This window comes from Geotrypetes seraphini, chromosome 4, assembly GCF_902459505.1.
Source record: "Geotrypetes seraphini chromosome 4, aGeoSer1.1, whole genome shotgun sequence".
In the NCBI taxonomy this organism is placed as follows: domain Eukaryota; kingdom Metazoa; phylum Chordata; class Amphibia; order Gymnophiona; family Dermophiidae; genus Geotrypetes; species Geotrypetes seraphini.
The window spans coordinates 208,797,350-208,813,507 of record NC_047087.1 but is presented as its reverse complement, the minus strand read 5'-3'; the positions used below and the strand labels follow the sequence as shown (position 1 = coordinate 208,813,507).

At 40.8% G+C, this 16,158-nt stretch overlaps 1 protein-coding gene across 1 annotated transcript in view; it reads right to left on the bottom strand.

The window, feature by feature from the left end:
* Positions 1-16,158, bottom strand: part of OPN4 (opsin 4) — a 162,712-nt gene that overhangs the window by 27,428 nt on the left and 119,126 nt on the right. Inside the window, exons 8-9 of the mRNA XM_033942952.1 lie at positions 11,169-11,330; positions 5,325-5,432 (exon numbers count right to left, since the gene is read on the bottom strand). Coding sequence (XP_033798843.1) covers positions 5,325-5,432; positions 11,169-11,330 — 270 coding nt within the window. The remainder of the gene's footprint in view (positions 1-5,324; positions 5,433-11,168; positions 11,331-16,158) is intronic.

Here is a 16,158-nt window from a genome sequence, read left to right as displayed (position 1 = left end):
TGCAAAACTTGCTTATCCATGTATTTTCTGAAAAATACACAGATAATACTGAGCTGTTTAAATCACTCAACAGTGTGATACTATCTACATACAAAAAGAGGAGGCTGGGGGGAGGGCAAGGGTAGAAAATAAATTATCCAGATAGTGCTGATATATTCAGCTGCTATTCAGATAAATTATAGGTTTAGTTTACATCTGGTCAATAACAGGCCTAAATTAAACAGATGGTGCTGGCAGGGTGACAGCGCAATGTATGTATTCAATGCTGCTCTCCATATGAATAACCACTGAATTTGAGGATTTGTTTTTGTCTTACAGTTAGAATGTGGCATGTGGAACCATTTGATGGCGTACTATCACCTTTTGTGAATTTTTTCATTTCCTGTTTACTTGATATATTCTGGATCTACGGTTTAGATATTTGTTTGGCAATGTACTGTAGTCACTTGTACTCATGCTGCAAATGGTTAAATAAAGTTTAAAAAAAAAAGTTAATGCTGAGCCATTGTTTAATTTAGGGCTCCTTTTACAAAGCCACATTAGGCTTTTTTTTTATCACCAGCCACGGCGGTATTAGCTCCAATGCTCATAGAATTCCTATGAGCGTCAGAGCTAATACTATTGCGGCCGGCGATAAAAAAAAGCCTAGTGCAGCTTTGTAAAAAGATGGGGGGGGGGGGGTAATCCAGTCACTGTACTGCCTGTAAAGTGCCCAATTGTTCTTGATCCATCTATCTTTCTATTCTAGCATTTATACTCAGATGATATTCTCTTTTTTTCCCCCTATTGACGGCCATCGGAATGATGTTGAGATGCACCTGAGTCATTATATGATGAAAGTATGTGAATGGATATCACAGCATAGCCTTCAGTTAAATGTGTTGAAAACTGAAGTGATCATTGTGGGGAAGCAGAATGAGGTTGATTTGATTGAGGCTTTGAATGTTATGGGTGAACAGATACAGGTAAAGAAAGAGATTACTGTGTTAGGTGTTTGTCTTGACATGTTTTTGACTATGGGAAAGCATGTTCTGTATGTTATTCAAAAGGGCTACGCTTTGCTTCGTCTTTTGTACAGGTTAAAATCCCTCTTGACAATCTGTGATTCAGGACAGTTGTCCAATCATTACTTCTGAGCAGGTTAGATTACAGGGAAAACCAAAAAAACTCTGTGGAGTGACGATGTTCCTAAATGGACTTTATTTGAAAGTATCAAAGTTCCAAAGGTACACTGAAATCATCCACATAAAATAATTCCATCCACAAAAAAATAAATCATCCACATAAGAGCCTTAAAGGACCTAGTCCGCTAGGGATACAGGACCCAACAAGGTCCGCATTTCGACAAAAAGTCTTCAGGGATCCTATAAAGGTGAGTACATGGGAAACAATTGTGCGGTGAGCCGGAAGTGAGACACTGCTTGCATTTGCAATGGAAAGGGGTCAATTCCTTTTGTTTTTTGCAGGTTAGATTACTGCAATTCGCTGTTTCTGGGTTTAACAAAATTCAAGTTGAAAGCACTGCAAGAATTGATGAACTCAGCGGCTAGGCTGATTAGCTGGATTTCAAGGACAGCACACATAACTCCTGTACTTAAGACTTCACTGGCTGCCAATGGAACAACATATCCATTTTAAAGTTTTGTCTTTGGTGCATCAGTCTGTGTACTATTATGTGCCTAATTGGTTTCATGGTCTTTGGGAAGTCTATAGACCATCCCAAGCTTTGAGATCGGATGGTAGAATGTGATTGATATCTCAATCGGCTATGAATATAAGGTATGTGGCCATACAATAAAAATGTTTTCATGCATGGGTGTTTCTCTATGGAATAAATTACGGGGTCAATTAAGACTATGGTCGGATCATCTTAGCTTTAAGAGATTGCTTAAAACAAAGCTTTTTGTCAATGCATATCTGTGAATTCCTCCCCAGGATTTTATACTACTATGTTCTAAGAAGATTGTTTAAAACTAAGCTTTATTTCGTTGCATACCTGTGAATTGCTCCCTAGGATTCTGTTCCTCATCTAACTGTAATGATAGTGAAGGATAATACCAAGGAGTTTTTAGGTTCCACTTCTTGAGTTGCTTTGAATTATTGTATAATGTTATGTATGTGTTATTTTACGTATGTTATTTTGAAAACTGCAGAGACTCCAGGCGGTATATAAATTTTTAAAATAAATATATGTAGGTCTGCATCCTGGGAGAATTATGGAAAACTGGTTTGATTGCTAATGTAGGTAAGTGATATTTCTGTCTGACTCGTTCTTTCTGGTCTTGTTTGTAATATAAACTGACCAAGTGCATTACATGTTAGGCCTTATTCAAAAAAAGATTAGCTCACTCTGCGCACAGTGAAACTTTTTTTTAAAAAAACCTTCATTTTATAAGGTTCTCAAATGACATGTTTCTTAGGATTTCATCTTGAACATTACGACTTTTAGTTTGTGGTCTTGCATTTGCATAGAATTTATCTGTATGGGTGACCAAGGTCAGGCATTCTGGTAGGAATGAATGTTAAGAAGCACCCTACAGTGTACTTTATGTAGCTTAATTTTGTGGTAAACCATTATGTATTTTTAATAAGCTTATATTGTAGGTATATATGAAAAGTGAAATTAAAAAAATGGTATTACAATTAGTACTATTATTATGAGGCAGGGTCTATAGCGGAGTTTGGGCACCCCCAATCATTTTGAAAAGTTGGCTTCTGTGGTCTCCTGGTACAGTTGCTGGAGACAAAGACTGAGTCTGAATTTAAGAAAGCGTGGGACAGGCATGTGGGATCTCTTAGGGAGAGGAGAAGATAGTGGGCAGACTGGATGAGCCATTTGGCCTTTATCTGCCATCATGTTTCTGTTTAAACTTGAGCATCATCGACAGTCATACATATTATATTCACTGTAACTAAAGTTCAGACAGCTATGCGCATATTTAACATTTCTGAGTGGAGGAGTAGCCTAATGGTTAATGCAGCACCAGAATGGTTTTAATTCCCACTGAAACTTCTTGTGACTCTGGACAACCCTACATGGCCTCAGGGGCCGCTGAAAAGTTCTCAGCCCAACCAACAAAGTTGGGGAAGTCTCCATCAAGGGCTATACATGGCAAAACAGTTGCCATGACTTATGAATCAACCCTCATATATCAAATGCACTGCAAGGAATGAAAGAGAGAAAATGTTATAGTTCTATTCTAAGTTTATGAAGACAGACTTGAGAGGCCTATCTGCTACTGGCAAAAGTCTTTATTAAGGAACATCCTCTTTTCAGACTCCAAGGATGTCTCACTTCATTCCTATCTTTAGCAGCTTGAACTCTGCAGCAGAAGCTCCTACAACATTCTCACTTTCTCCCATTCACCCATACTGATAGGGGTTCCATCTTTATCACATAATACACATCAGACCACCATCCAGTGGTGTTCCAAAGGGGGGGAGGTAGGGGCCAGTCCACCCCGGGTGCAGTACATAAGGGAGTGCTCCTGGGGTCAGCATTGTGGTCCTTTCTGGCAGTGGCAGCTTTTACAAATCACTGCTCTGCTGGCGTTGGGCCTTCCTCTCTGCTGGTACCTGCCTTAGTGGAAGCAGGACCAGCAGAGAGGAAGGCCTGACAATGGCCAGAGCAGCGAATTGTGAATGCCAATGATGGAAGGCAAGTTTTCTGCGGTGGTGGTGGGAGAGAGTGACAGAGAGAGAAGGGAGTACCTATGTGAAGGGGAGAGGGAGGGAAGAGAGGAAAAGGAAGGCCAGGGAAGGGAGAGATGCCAGATCATAAGGAAGGGAGAGAAAAAGGGAGGGAAAGGAAGGATTGGAGATGCTAGACCATGGAAGGGGAGGGAGAATGTACTAGGTATTAATAGTCAATTATTGAAGTTAATTGTCGCCCAATAAAATTTGCGTGCGCATCTGGTTGCTCACTATTCTAAGGTGTGGCGCCTCTCTGCTAGCGCATTACTCAAAAGGGGACATGGTCAAGGGCATTGCAAAAAGTTACATAGTTACAGAATACTGCCTCAGCTTACCTAACCTGGGCACCAGCATTTACATCAGTTTTAAGTCTGGTGCCCAAAGTTAGGCATGAAAATTGGTGCTAAGCACAATTCTACTGTATAAAAGGTGTGTGCTCTTTATAGACTCGTGCTTAGTGTCAATTTTCCGGTGCCAAATTTTGAGCCCCCTTATGTTTGCATATATGAGCATGTGTGCTAGTATTCTTAATATTCAGACGTGTAACTGACTTGTAGTTGTTAGCATCTACTTCATAGAATTACCCCATGCTAAATATAGGTGTAATTTCAAATATTTAGATTGTACAAGAGGCCGCTGTAAAGTTCCCAGCCCAACCAACAAAGCTGGGGCAGTCTCCATCGAGGGCTATACACTTAGGCCCGGGTTCTAGTAACGCCATCCTGAAGTTAGGCAGTGTTAGGCATCCTAACCAATAAAGATGCACTTAAAAAAAAAAAAAAAATGTCCATGCATGCTGGCGTGGGCATGGTTTATAATGGACATGACCTTAGGTATCCTTAAGCGACACTAGGTGCTTCTGTAGGCTCAGGACAGGCGCCTTAAATGTAGGCCTGCAAAATGCTGGCATACATTAAAGACGCCTGTTTTAAAACAGCTGCGATTCTATAAATGGTGGCCGTTTTTAGGCGCCTGCTAATACTGGCGCCGTTTATAGAATCCAGGCCTTAGTCCAGTGATTTTCCACTTTTTTCGTTCCGTCGGAAAAATACAGAATGAAAAAAGTGGCAAATCACTGGACTATCCCCCTATTTCACTAATGCGTAGCGTGGGTTTTAGCGCCGGCAGCGGCGGTAACTGCTCCGACACTCATAGAATTCCTATGAGTGTCGGAGCAGTTACCGCCGCTGCCGGCATTAAAACTCGCGCTACGCATTAGTAAAAGAGGGGGTACATGTATAGCACTTGACGGAGACTGCCCCCAACTTTGTTAGTTGGGCTGAGAACATTTCAGCAGCCCCTCATACTTTTAAAATTATTTCCTGGAACCTTGCTGAATGTTTAGCCCTTTTTTGGCAAAAGTCCCAAAATTACTTCTGTGGATATTTTCTCCTTCAAGCAATTGCAGGAAATTAAATCCTTGATCAAGCAATGCACTCTTAAAATTGGGCAAGCAAACTAATTTGTGGGATTTTTAAAAAAATTACTTTTCCTTGTTTTCTTAAAGTTGGTCTTCAGAATTAAATACATAGGTATAAATACATATACTTCTGGTTTTCCTTCTAGGGAAATGATCAAATTGATAAATACATATTAACAGCAGTAACAAAATGAAAAATGTCAAGACCCACCTGTATTTAGGATGTGTGATGGCATATATAATTGGATTATGGATGGCAGACGCCTTTGCAATCACAGCTGGTACTGAGTTGGTGTAAGGTGTCAGGACATTAGCATATCTTAAGTGAGAATAATCAGAATTAAAAAAGATCTAACAGTCAATTTAGTCACTTCCTGACTGTCTGAAACAGAAAGATCGTCATTGTTTTTCCAAATTTAGGCCTTTATTTACCAGCCTGCAATAATACAGTATGGGGCTCATAATCGAAAGAGAAAAATGTCCAAAAACCAGCTTAGGTTGGCACTTGGACGATCATCAGTCAAAAACATCAAAGTGTCAATAATAAAACTGGGTTTTGGACGTACTGTATTTATAAACTATCTAGGCCTTCATAGTGCCGCTGAATGACCATAGCTAAACGTGTCAGGAGGAGTGTCAAGGGTGGGATTTGGGCAGGACATGGGCAGGCTTTGACTTAGTCGTACTGCATGTTTAACCGAAAGTTATACAGCAAGAATCGATGGAACTTGGACATTGTGACTTAGACCATTTAAAACATGGTCTAAGTCACAAAAACCCACCTAAAGTGACCAGATAAGCACTGCAAACACATAATACAGATCCTCACATACTACCCCAGTGATCACTGACCCCCCTCCCCCCCCCGGATAAAGATATTAATCACAACTTGAAACTTGTGCTTCCAGAACATCATCACCTGGCAGCCTGGCATAGGAAAGCCTAGTTGTACTGCACAGAGGTGTCTTAAGCCATCTTGGGGGTGGGTTAGGGACCCATAGAGAGGAGGGCCCATGCCCATAAGCCCCTGTAATCACTGATATTGAAGCATGTGTACTCCCTTATACACCCCTAAAACCCTTTTTTACTGGCATATAAGTGGCTCCTTCAGCCATAAGGGCTATTGGGGTGGTAGATAAGTGGGTCTAGGGGATTCTAGAGGTGGTTTGGGGGGGGCTCACCATGACCTAAAAGGGAGTTGTAATGAGATGAAGAAATGGCATCCTTTTTGTGAAGTTCACAGCAGTGCCCTGTAAGGTACCCCACTATTTAGGTGCCATGTCTGGGTGTTCAGTCCATCACTTTGCAGACCCCTCCCACCTCCAACAAGGCTTGTTCTAGGCATTTTTGATGGACGAAAAGTTGGACGAAAATGTGGTATAAAGATGGACAATTTAGCGACTTGGATAATCAGATCGGCAGGATGTATATTTAGACGATTTTCGAAATGAAAAAAAATTTGGCCGTATTTTTCGATAATGTGTCCTAAGCTGTTTCGATGACTTGCGACTTGGATGAAAATGAACTTAGACGTTCCTTTCGATTATGCCCCTCCACGCGTGCTATTGAACTGCAGAAAAATTTATCGCAGTACTCCAGTACTGCATACTAATTAATCCCACAGTAAATTTCATGCTGCTTTGCAGCAGCTGGTAACATGTGCATTCCCTGCCTTAACAGCAAAATCCAAATAGCACCAAAAGGTTCCACAAAAGAAATGAAGCAGCAAAGCAACAAAAAGATTGTGGAACAGAAGATTGGATGTACCAGTTTGTAGTTTAATAAGAATCCATATAACTTAAAAACAATAATCTTAAAAACAATCCACAAAGGGTGTGTATAACAATCACAAGTGACCTACAGGATAAAAATCAAATAATGTATAAAATAAATATGATCCACCACGGGTTGTGTTTCGGCAAAATAAAAATGCCTTCTTCAGGGGTCTTATATGGACTTGGCTGTCTTAAATATAAAAACATAAAAGTCACAAAAAAATCCAAATAGTTAAGAGGCCAGCACTAAAACCCACACCATGGGTTTGTAAAAGGGGGGGAGGGGTAAGTTAGTCCAGTCTTAGTACATGGGCTTGACGTGCCACTGGGGCTTGTGAACATCTGAGAAGCTGAAAGCTATGCCTTCGGTAGTTTCAATACCAGAAGGGCCTCCCAAGGCGGACAAGTTTCAGCAGAGATGTCATACTAATGATCTACCACCCATCTGGGCAGCAGATGGGCAGTATTGGAGGTAGGGGATTGCGTTTGATGTCACAACGGCGACATCAAATTTATACTGCGCAGAAGAAAGGCCCGGCAATCTACTTCTGTATTCTGCCAAGAAAACTTGATGATGATGAGACAAAGAATTGACATATAGTGCTGGAAGATAGTCCCCTAAGTCAGAAGGCACTCACCATACTACTAGGGAAGATCTAACCGTCTCCCAGAGTATGCCCAGTGTTTATGAAGCTGACAGATCAAAGCCGCCAGTATATCCTGATGCTGATGTTGCTGGACAGAAAAGGGAGATCAGAAGCTGTAAAGATATTCTCAACATAAGAACATGGAATGTACGAAGCATGAATCAAGGAAAACTGGAAATTGTTAAAGATCAAATGGAAAAAAAACAAAATTGATTTGATAGGGATCAGTGAGCTCAAATGGACAGCACAGGGCCATTTTCAATCAAAGCAGCATTGGATCTGCTACTCTGGTCAATGAAACACACAGGAAAAATAATAAGCTTTCAAAGATGGTACTAAAGTACAATGTTATCAGTGATAGTCATGTCAATCCATCTGCAGGGAAAGCTGCTGAGGGTGGGGGTTTGGGGTTGCTTGACTTCAGTGGCTCAATTTGGTTTTGTTTTGAGGTTTTTTCTGCACATGTGCCCACCTCTATCACTAGTGATGGGCACATGCAGATTTAGCAAATCTTCGCTACTTCCCACCAACCTCATTTGCATGAGTGTTGTTTGGAAAATGACTTGCTTTTTTAAAATTTCTACAATAACTGCTGCAGCAGCAGCCCATCGGTTTTCAACATGGATTTTTGAGAATGTAGCCCTGAGAGTTGTGTGTGTGTAGAGAGTTTAAGTGGATGGAGTTGGAGAACCCTGACCTGAGGGGGGGGGGGAGGGAAGCAAATAAAAGGGTGGTGTTGAGAAGAAGCAGGGCTTTTGGTTATCCTGATCACCCACCAGAACCCAAGTACTGAGGGGAAACTCCTGGAAGTATCAACAGCCTATGGAGATAAAGATTCATGTGGAACACGTAAACAAACATGATTTAATGAGACGGAGCCAGCATGGGTTCAGCCGAGGGAGATCTTGCCTTACAAATTTGTTTGACTTCTTTGAAGGTGTGAATAAACATGTGGATAAAGGTGAGCTGGTTGATATAGTATATCTAGATTTTCAGAAAGCTTTTGATAAAGTTCCTCACGAGAGGCTCCTGAGAAAATTAAAGTGTAATGGGATAGGTGGCAAAGTTCAGTTGTGGATTAGGAATTGGTTATCGGATAGAAAACAGAAGGTAGGTCAGTTTTCTCAATGGAGGAGAGTAAACAATGGAGTGCCACAGGGGTCTGTACTGGGACCGGTGCTATTTAACTTATTTATAAATGATATGGAAATTGGAACGACGAGTGAGGTGATTAAATTTGCAGATGATACTACACTGTTCAAAGTTGTTTAATTGCATGAGGATTGTGAAAAATTGCAGGCAGACCTTAGGAAATTGAAAGACTGGGCATCCTAATGGCATATGAAATTTAATGTGGACAAATGCAAAGTGATACACATTGGGAAGAATAACCTGAATTACAGGATGCTAGGGTCCACCTTGATGATTAGTGCCCAAGAAAAGGATCTGGGTGTCATCATAGATAATACGATGAAATCTTCCGCCCAATGTGCGGCAGCGGTCAAAAAAGCAAATAGGATGCTAGGAATTATAAAAAAAGGGATGGTTAACAAGACTAAGAATGTTATAATGCCCCTGTATCACTCCATGGTGTGACCTCATCTGGAGTATTGCTTTCAATTCTGGTCTCCTTATCTCAAGAAAGATATAGTGGCGCTAGAAAAGGTTCAAAGAAGAGCGACCAAGATGGTAAAGGGGATGGAACTCCTCTCATAGGAGGAAAGACTAAAATGGTTAGGGCTCTTCAGCTTGGAAAAGAGACAACTGAGGGGAGATATGATTGAAGTCTAAAAAATCCTGAGTAGAGTAGAACGGGTACAAGTGAATCGATTGTTCACTCTATCAAAAATTACAAAGACTAGGGGGACACTAGATGAAGTTACAAGGAAATACTTTTAAATCTAATTGGAGAAAAATTTTTCCACTCAGAGAATAGTTAGCTCTGGAATGCTTTGCCAGAGGATGTGGTAAGAGCGGATAGCATAGCTGGTTTTAAGAAAGGTTTGGCCAATTTCCTGGAGGAAAAGTCCATAGTCTGTTATTGAGAAAGACACGGACGAAGCCACTGCTTGCCCTGTATCGGTAGCATGAAATATTGCTACACCTTGGGTTTTGGCCAGGTACTAGTGACCTGGATTGGCCACCATGAGAACAGGCTACTGGGCTTGATGGACCATTGGTCTGACCCAATAAAGCTATTCTTATGTTCTTATGAATTGCCAAAGTGCAATACTATAGTGTGTTCATTTCAGTATGCCGAGGAGAACGTTGTCCCGGGCTCAGGGAAGAGAGACCCGTAGCAGCTTACCAGGAAAATTATTAAGGGGACTTTATGCTCCAAATCTATTGCCAGAAGGGAACAGAAAAGACTGTGTAGATACCAATCTCAGAAGGGAATGAGAGTGACCTTACATACAGCAGAACCCTTGTGGATTATTTCAGCTTGGTGGGGAATAAAAAGTGGTCCTGAGCTGAGGAATGAGGGTGGGACCCAGAATGACTCACTGCAGGTACAAAAGGTTTTGTGCAAAGAGATTGAGAATACAATGAGGGAATATCTGAAGTGACTGAACTGCAACTCAAGATTTTCAAGTACAGTTCAAGTTATCAATTTTTCATCAGTCTCAGCTTGATTTTTTTTTTTTTTTTCAGTTAAGTAAAAGATTGTGTGAAGTGATTGCATACCAGGAAAAATTATCCTTTCGCCTACCGGAGTAAGTCCAGCCCCGGCCTGCATTAAGCTCAAAATCAAACTTTGTTTTATAGATTCTGGTCGTGGGTACCTGACCCAAAGAGCTAGCTGGTGCCAAAGACATTGTGATGACCAGGGTTACATAGATATACAGTGGTACCTTGGTTTGCGAACAGAATTCATTCCAGAAACATGCTCGTAATCCAAAGTGTTCGTATATCAAAGCAAAGTTCGCCATAGGCCATAATGGCAACTCGAATGATTCGTTCCACTGACTTAATAGGTACATCTCTCCACTCTCTTACCGACCCAACACCCGACCCGACCTATATCCCTTCTTCTGTCTTCTCCCACTGCTGTCCTCCACTTTGACACCCCACCCCACCCCAGGAACCTGCTTTGCTTCTCCCCCAATGCCACCAGCGCTACTCCCTCCCTTCGCGACCGAGATCGCCTCCTCTCCCCACTGACCGGCCATGTGCTTACCTTACAATCTGTGCGCCGGTGCTGAAAGTGCCTGCTGCTGGTTCTATGCTGTGCTGCTGCAGGGCCTTGAGCATCTGCACATGCTTAAGGCTTTCTGGCTCTCACCCTCTCCGAGATTCTCATGAGGTGATCTCGGTCACGAAGGAAGGGAACAGCGCCGGTGGCCTTGGGGGAGAAGCAAAGCCGATTCCTGGGGTGGGGTGGGGGCTCGCATGTCGAGTCAACGCTTGGTTTGGGAGTTAAAGTTTGCTCGAGTGTTTTGCTTGTCTTACAAAACACTCGCAAACCGCGTTACTCACAAACCGAGGTTTGACTGTACATAAATAGATAAACTCCATTGGCATGAACTATAATTTCTATGAACCCAATCAAAATACAGAAATATGTGCAAGGGCAGGCCCCACAGTCCGATCTCTCAAAGTTACTTTAGTTGTTGTAATGGCATTAATAATTACCCAGCAAAGGCCATCAAGGCTACGATAGAGTAAGGAGACCAGGAAATGACAAAGAGCAGGATGACGATCAGAGCAATTTTTGCCATTTTCCACTCATTCTTCATCCTCTGATACTGTTTCTGGGACTCCTTATTGTTATCAGAGCCAATTTTCTGAACGGCCCTACAGAAGATAAATTATATCCAATTGATAAAAGTATTCCTATGACAAGAACATATGTTCTATATCAGCACGTGGTAGACTGGTAACAAGCAGCAGTTGGTAGGCATATTTTACTTCATGAGCTATGAAGATTATAATGCATGCATGCATAGAGCCTTAAGTCTACTGGACATCACAGATTAGAGACCATAATGTTTCTAATCTATTAAAGATCATGGTATATAGGTAGATTAATACCCAGTTTCTGACTGATTAAGGATCCTCACTGATTGGTTACAAAGTTTTCCTAAAAACAATTCTCATGAACTTCTCAACTGAATTCCCTGCAATCAAAGGATCTTAGATTTGGATTCTAAATTATAAGTGACAAAACATTTAAAAAAAAGTTATTAATGTGACACCACCTACAAGCATTTACTAAATTAGGAATATTGTTCCCTGTCAATGTTTCAGTGTATTTGTCTCTCCCACATCAGTTCTACTAGGGAATTATTAACTTATTCTAACTCTGATAAATAGTTGAAAAGAATGATATTAGAATGCCAGTATTCAGTGACATGACTGCCACCAATTTATTATACATTAATCTACACTAGAGGATTGCCATTGCAGAATCTGGGTGGAACATGGATAGCAGAGCCCAACCAAACCCAGTATCTTCAGTTTCTGCTGATATCAAATCTGTGACTGATATTGGCTGCATAAACTCAAAACAAAACTTCCCTCACTCAATCAAAAAAGCTCCCCTCTCAAGCCCACCTTCCGTCACCTCCATTCTGCTCAATCACCGCAAGGCTCGCTCTAGGCCTACCTTGGTAGTCTAGTGGCCTCTTTATGAGCAGGATTGAACCCCACTCATTCCTGCCCTATGATCCATCGCAATGCCTGCTAAAACTTTCCACAGTAGCCATGTGAGACTGCCATGGGAGGTCCAGACACCCATTTTGATATATGAACCAATCTTACCAAATCCTAAACTGAAACCAAAATTCAGTCAGCCTCTGAGTGTAATCACAATTTCCATGCATTGTTTATGGACAGCCTGAAAATTTTCATATCTTCTTATACCAATTTTTTTTTTTTAAGAGTGTGCTCTATTATCGGCAAACAATATTTTGTCATCCCTAGCATTTAGGTGCTGGTTGACATTAAGACCTTAGGTGCACCCCATTTATACCAGAGTTTTCTTGGCCTAAATGAGTGCATCTAAGTCAAACCATGCCCAAAATCCACCCACAATCTACCCCTAACCATGCCTATATTCTGGTAGGAGCCTTAGAGTAGATACCTACCTTGAAGTGGCGCCTACTGAGTTAGGCACCTACCAGATAATGGCGCTTTTCAATTAACGCTGCTGATTAAGTCTAATTGAATAATTGTTACTTATTTTATTTATATATTTGAACATACCAAAGTTCCAAAGATGGTTAAGCGTCTAGATCACAAGCGTGCCGATCTAGATGCCTAACTTCAGGTGCGTTTTTAGAATCTGGGCCTAAGTGTCTATGCACCTGTGAGAGATTCCTGGCCAGGTTTTCCAGGAACCCTGCACATTCACCCAATCAGCACACATAAACCACTTTAGAAGGCGCAACAAAATGTTTTATTGAGACATCTACCTGAGCCTATTCCCTCATAGGCTCAGGAAAGGCAAAGATATACTTTTAACATTTATATCTCCTGTCTAGGGCAGCTGCCTGTACACTTTAGGCAGTTAGTCATATCATATTCAGTCCGGCAACTTCAGCTTTTCGTCAAGTTTCCAAGTTCTCTTAGGTTTAAAACACCTTAAGTCTGGTTCCTGCTTCACTTGTTAAACATAAAAAAACATAAAAACTCACTTGTATACTGCAAATACCATTAAGTTCTATGCAGTTCACAGAGACTAGTAAATGAATAAACATCCAATATCTAACTTCTGAAAGATTCCCTAAAAAGATGCGTCTTTAAGGCACGTCAAAATTGATACGAATTTGAATGTGAATGTGAGTATGTGAGAATGTGAATATGTGAGTCAGATCCCTAGTCTATAAGGCTGCCTGAAAAGACAGCAATCATTCCTGAAATTTCTTATATTTACATCCCTTTACAGAAGGAAATTAAAATAATGAATGAGATTTTCTAGAATGTTTAGAATTTGTAATAATGAAAGATTCCATAAGATACTCTGGAATTAAACCTGTTAGTTCCTTAAAGCAAATACAGCCAAATTTAAATTTAACCCGGGCATCAACTGGAAGCCAGTGCAATCGGCAATAGAAATCAGTAACATGGTCATACTTTTTTCAATTAAAAATCAGTCTGACTGTGCATTCTGAATTATGCACAGTCTTTGAAGATTTTTTTGAGTAGCAGCAAGATGAACAATGTTACAATAATCTAACTGACTAAGGATCAATGATTGAACCAACAGTCGAAAGGAGTTAATATCAAAATATGCTCTAATAGTTCATAGTTTCCATACAGTTTAGAAACCCTTTCGAACCAACGAGTCAACCTAATTTTTCATGGTAAGGGTACGATCTAGAATTACACCAAGTATCTTTATGGTTGGCTGGATGCTATAGACTTTATTATTTAAAACAATTGATATAACATCTTCATTTAAATTTGGTGATGCAAAGAAAAATTTGTTTTTTTCTTATTCATTTTCAATTTAAATTCCGACATCCAAAATTCAATTATCTGTAGAATCTCAATAACAGTTTGATTGATTTGAGAAAAAGAAGTATGTACAGGAATTAAGACAGTGATGTCGTCTGCATAGCTAAATAGTTTGATTTTGAACTGAGATAATCTATTGCCTAAAGAAGCCAAATAGATGTTAAAAAGCAATGGAGACAAAGGAGACTCTAGTTTTTTGAAAACTCATTATTGAGCTTTACTTGGTAAGTTCTAGATTTAAGAAAGTCTTCAAACCATTTCAAAACCTGGCTGTGTATACCTATAGCATCCAGACATTCTAATAGTTTATTATAATCCACAAGGTCGAACGCACTGCTTAAGTCCAGCTGAAAAATCAGAGCACTAACACCCTTACTGAAAAGATTAAATAAATTATCCACTAGTGAAGCCAGAACTGTCTCTGTACTATATGATGGTCTAAATCCTGACTGTGATCTATACAAAATGGAGAAGTGTTCCAAATAATTCAACAATTGGTTATTTACTAAACCTTCCATAATGTTTATAAAGAATGGGATTGACAAAATGGGCCACCAAAGATACAGATCCCTTGGGATCCTTGGGAATTGGAGTTACAATGATATGACCTCCAGATGGAGGAACAGTGCCACTATCGAGCAGATAAGTTATCCAGATAAACAGGTCTAATTGAAACTGTAAAGGCGCTAGTTTCATCACTGCCTGGGGGCACAGATGTAATCAACAATATGATTTCACAAATTTCCTAAAATCATCCCATTCAGGATTAGCAAAAGTACCCCACTCTAGGTAGACATAACAAGAGTCAGTTAGCGAAGGTAGAAGGTCCTGTTTCTTACTTACAACCAATGAGCAAGATGAACGTAGATTGTCAATTTTTTTACTAAAATAATTTGCTAGCTCTGCAGAATTTGTGGGACTTACTTGAGCTGATTGTGAGAGGGAATTAATTTAAAAAATGTTAGTAACAATTTTAAAGAGTTCTTTAGTATTAGTACCAGTTATACTGATTTTCAAAGAGTAGAATATCTAGAGGGACCTGCAAAGGAGGTGGTAGTACTAGCACCACTAGGAACCAGTGATCACAACATGATCCAGTGCAAGCTAAAAACAGGAACATCCAAGGTGAAAAGAACCACAACGACAGCACTCAATTTCAGAAAAGGAAACTACGAGGCCACGAGGAAAATGGTGGGAAAGAAGCTTAGCAACAGCTCAGGGAAGATGTTGACCGTTGAGGAAACCTGGGCCCTACTCAAGGGCACGGTGCACGAAGCACAAAACCTGTACGTCCCCAGGTTTAGGAAAGGGTGCAAAAAAAATTGAGCAAAAAACCCGGCGTGGATAACAAATGCAGTGAAAAAGGCAATAAGGGACAAGAAAGCATTTTTCAGAAAATGGAAAAAGGACCCAACAAAGGACAACCAGAAGGAGCACAAAAGGCAACAAAAAGACTGTCACCGAGTGGTTAGGAGAGCAAAAAGAGAATACGAGGAGAGACTGGCGGGGGAAGCAAGAAACTTTAAACCATTCTTCAGGTATGTGAAGGGGAAGCAACCAGCCAGGGAGGAAGTGGGACCATTGGACGACGGAGACAGGAAGGGAGTGGTAAAGGAGGAAAAAGAGATAGCTGACAGGTTAAACAAGTTCTTCTCGTCAGTCTTCACGAGAGAGGACACATCTAATATCCCAGAACACGAGGAGATCATAAGCGGAGACCATGATTAAAAGCTGGTCCAACTAGAGGTAAGCCGAGAGGATGTCCTCCGACAGGTGGACAGACTGAAGAGTGACAAATCACCTGGTCCAGACGGCATCCACCCAAGGGTACTAAAAGAACTGAGAAATGAAATAGCGGAAACACTTCGCCAAATATGTAACCTATTCTTAAAAACTGGGGTGATCCCAGAGGACTGGAAAATAGCAAATGTCACACCCATCTTTAAGAAGGGATCAAGAGGTGACCCGGGAAACTACAGGCCGGTGAGTTTGACCTCGGTCCCTGGAAAGATGATGGAAGCACTGGTTAAGGACACAATCTGCAAACACATAGAAAACAATGGACAACTGAAGGCGAGCCAGCACGGCTTCTGCAAGGGAAGGTCGTGCCTCACGTACCTACTGTATTTCTTTGAGGGAATAAACAGCCAGATGGATAAAGGGG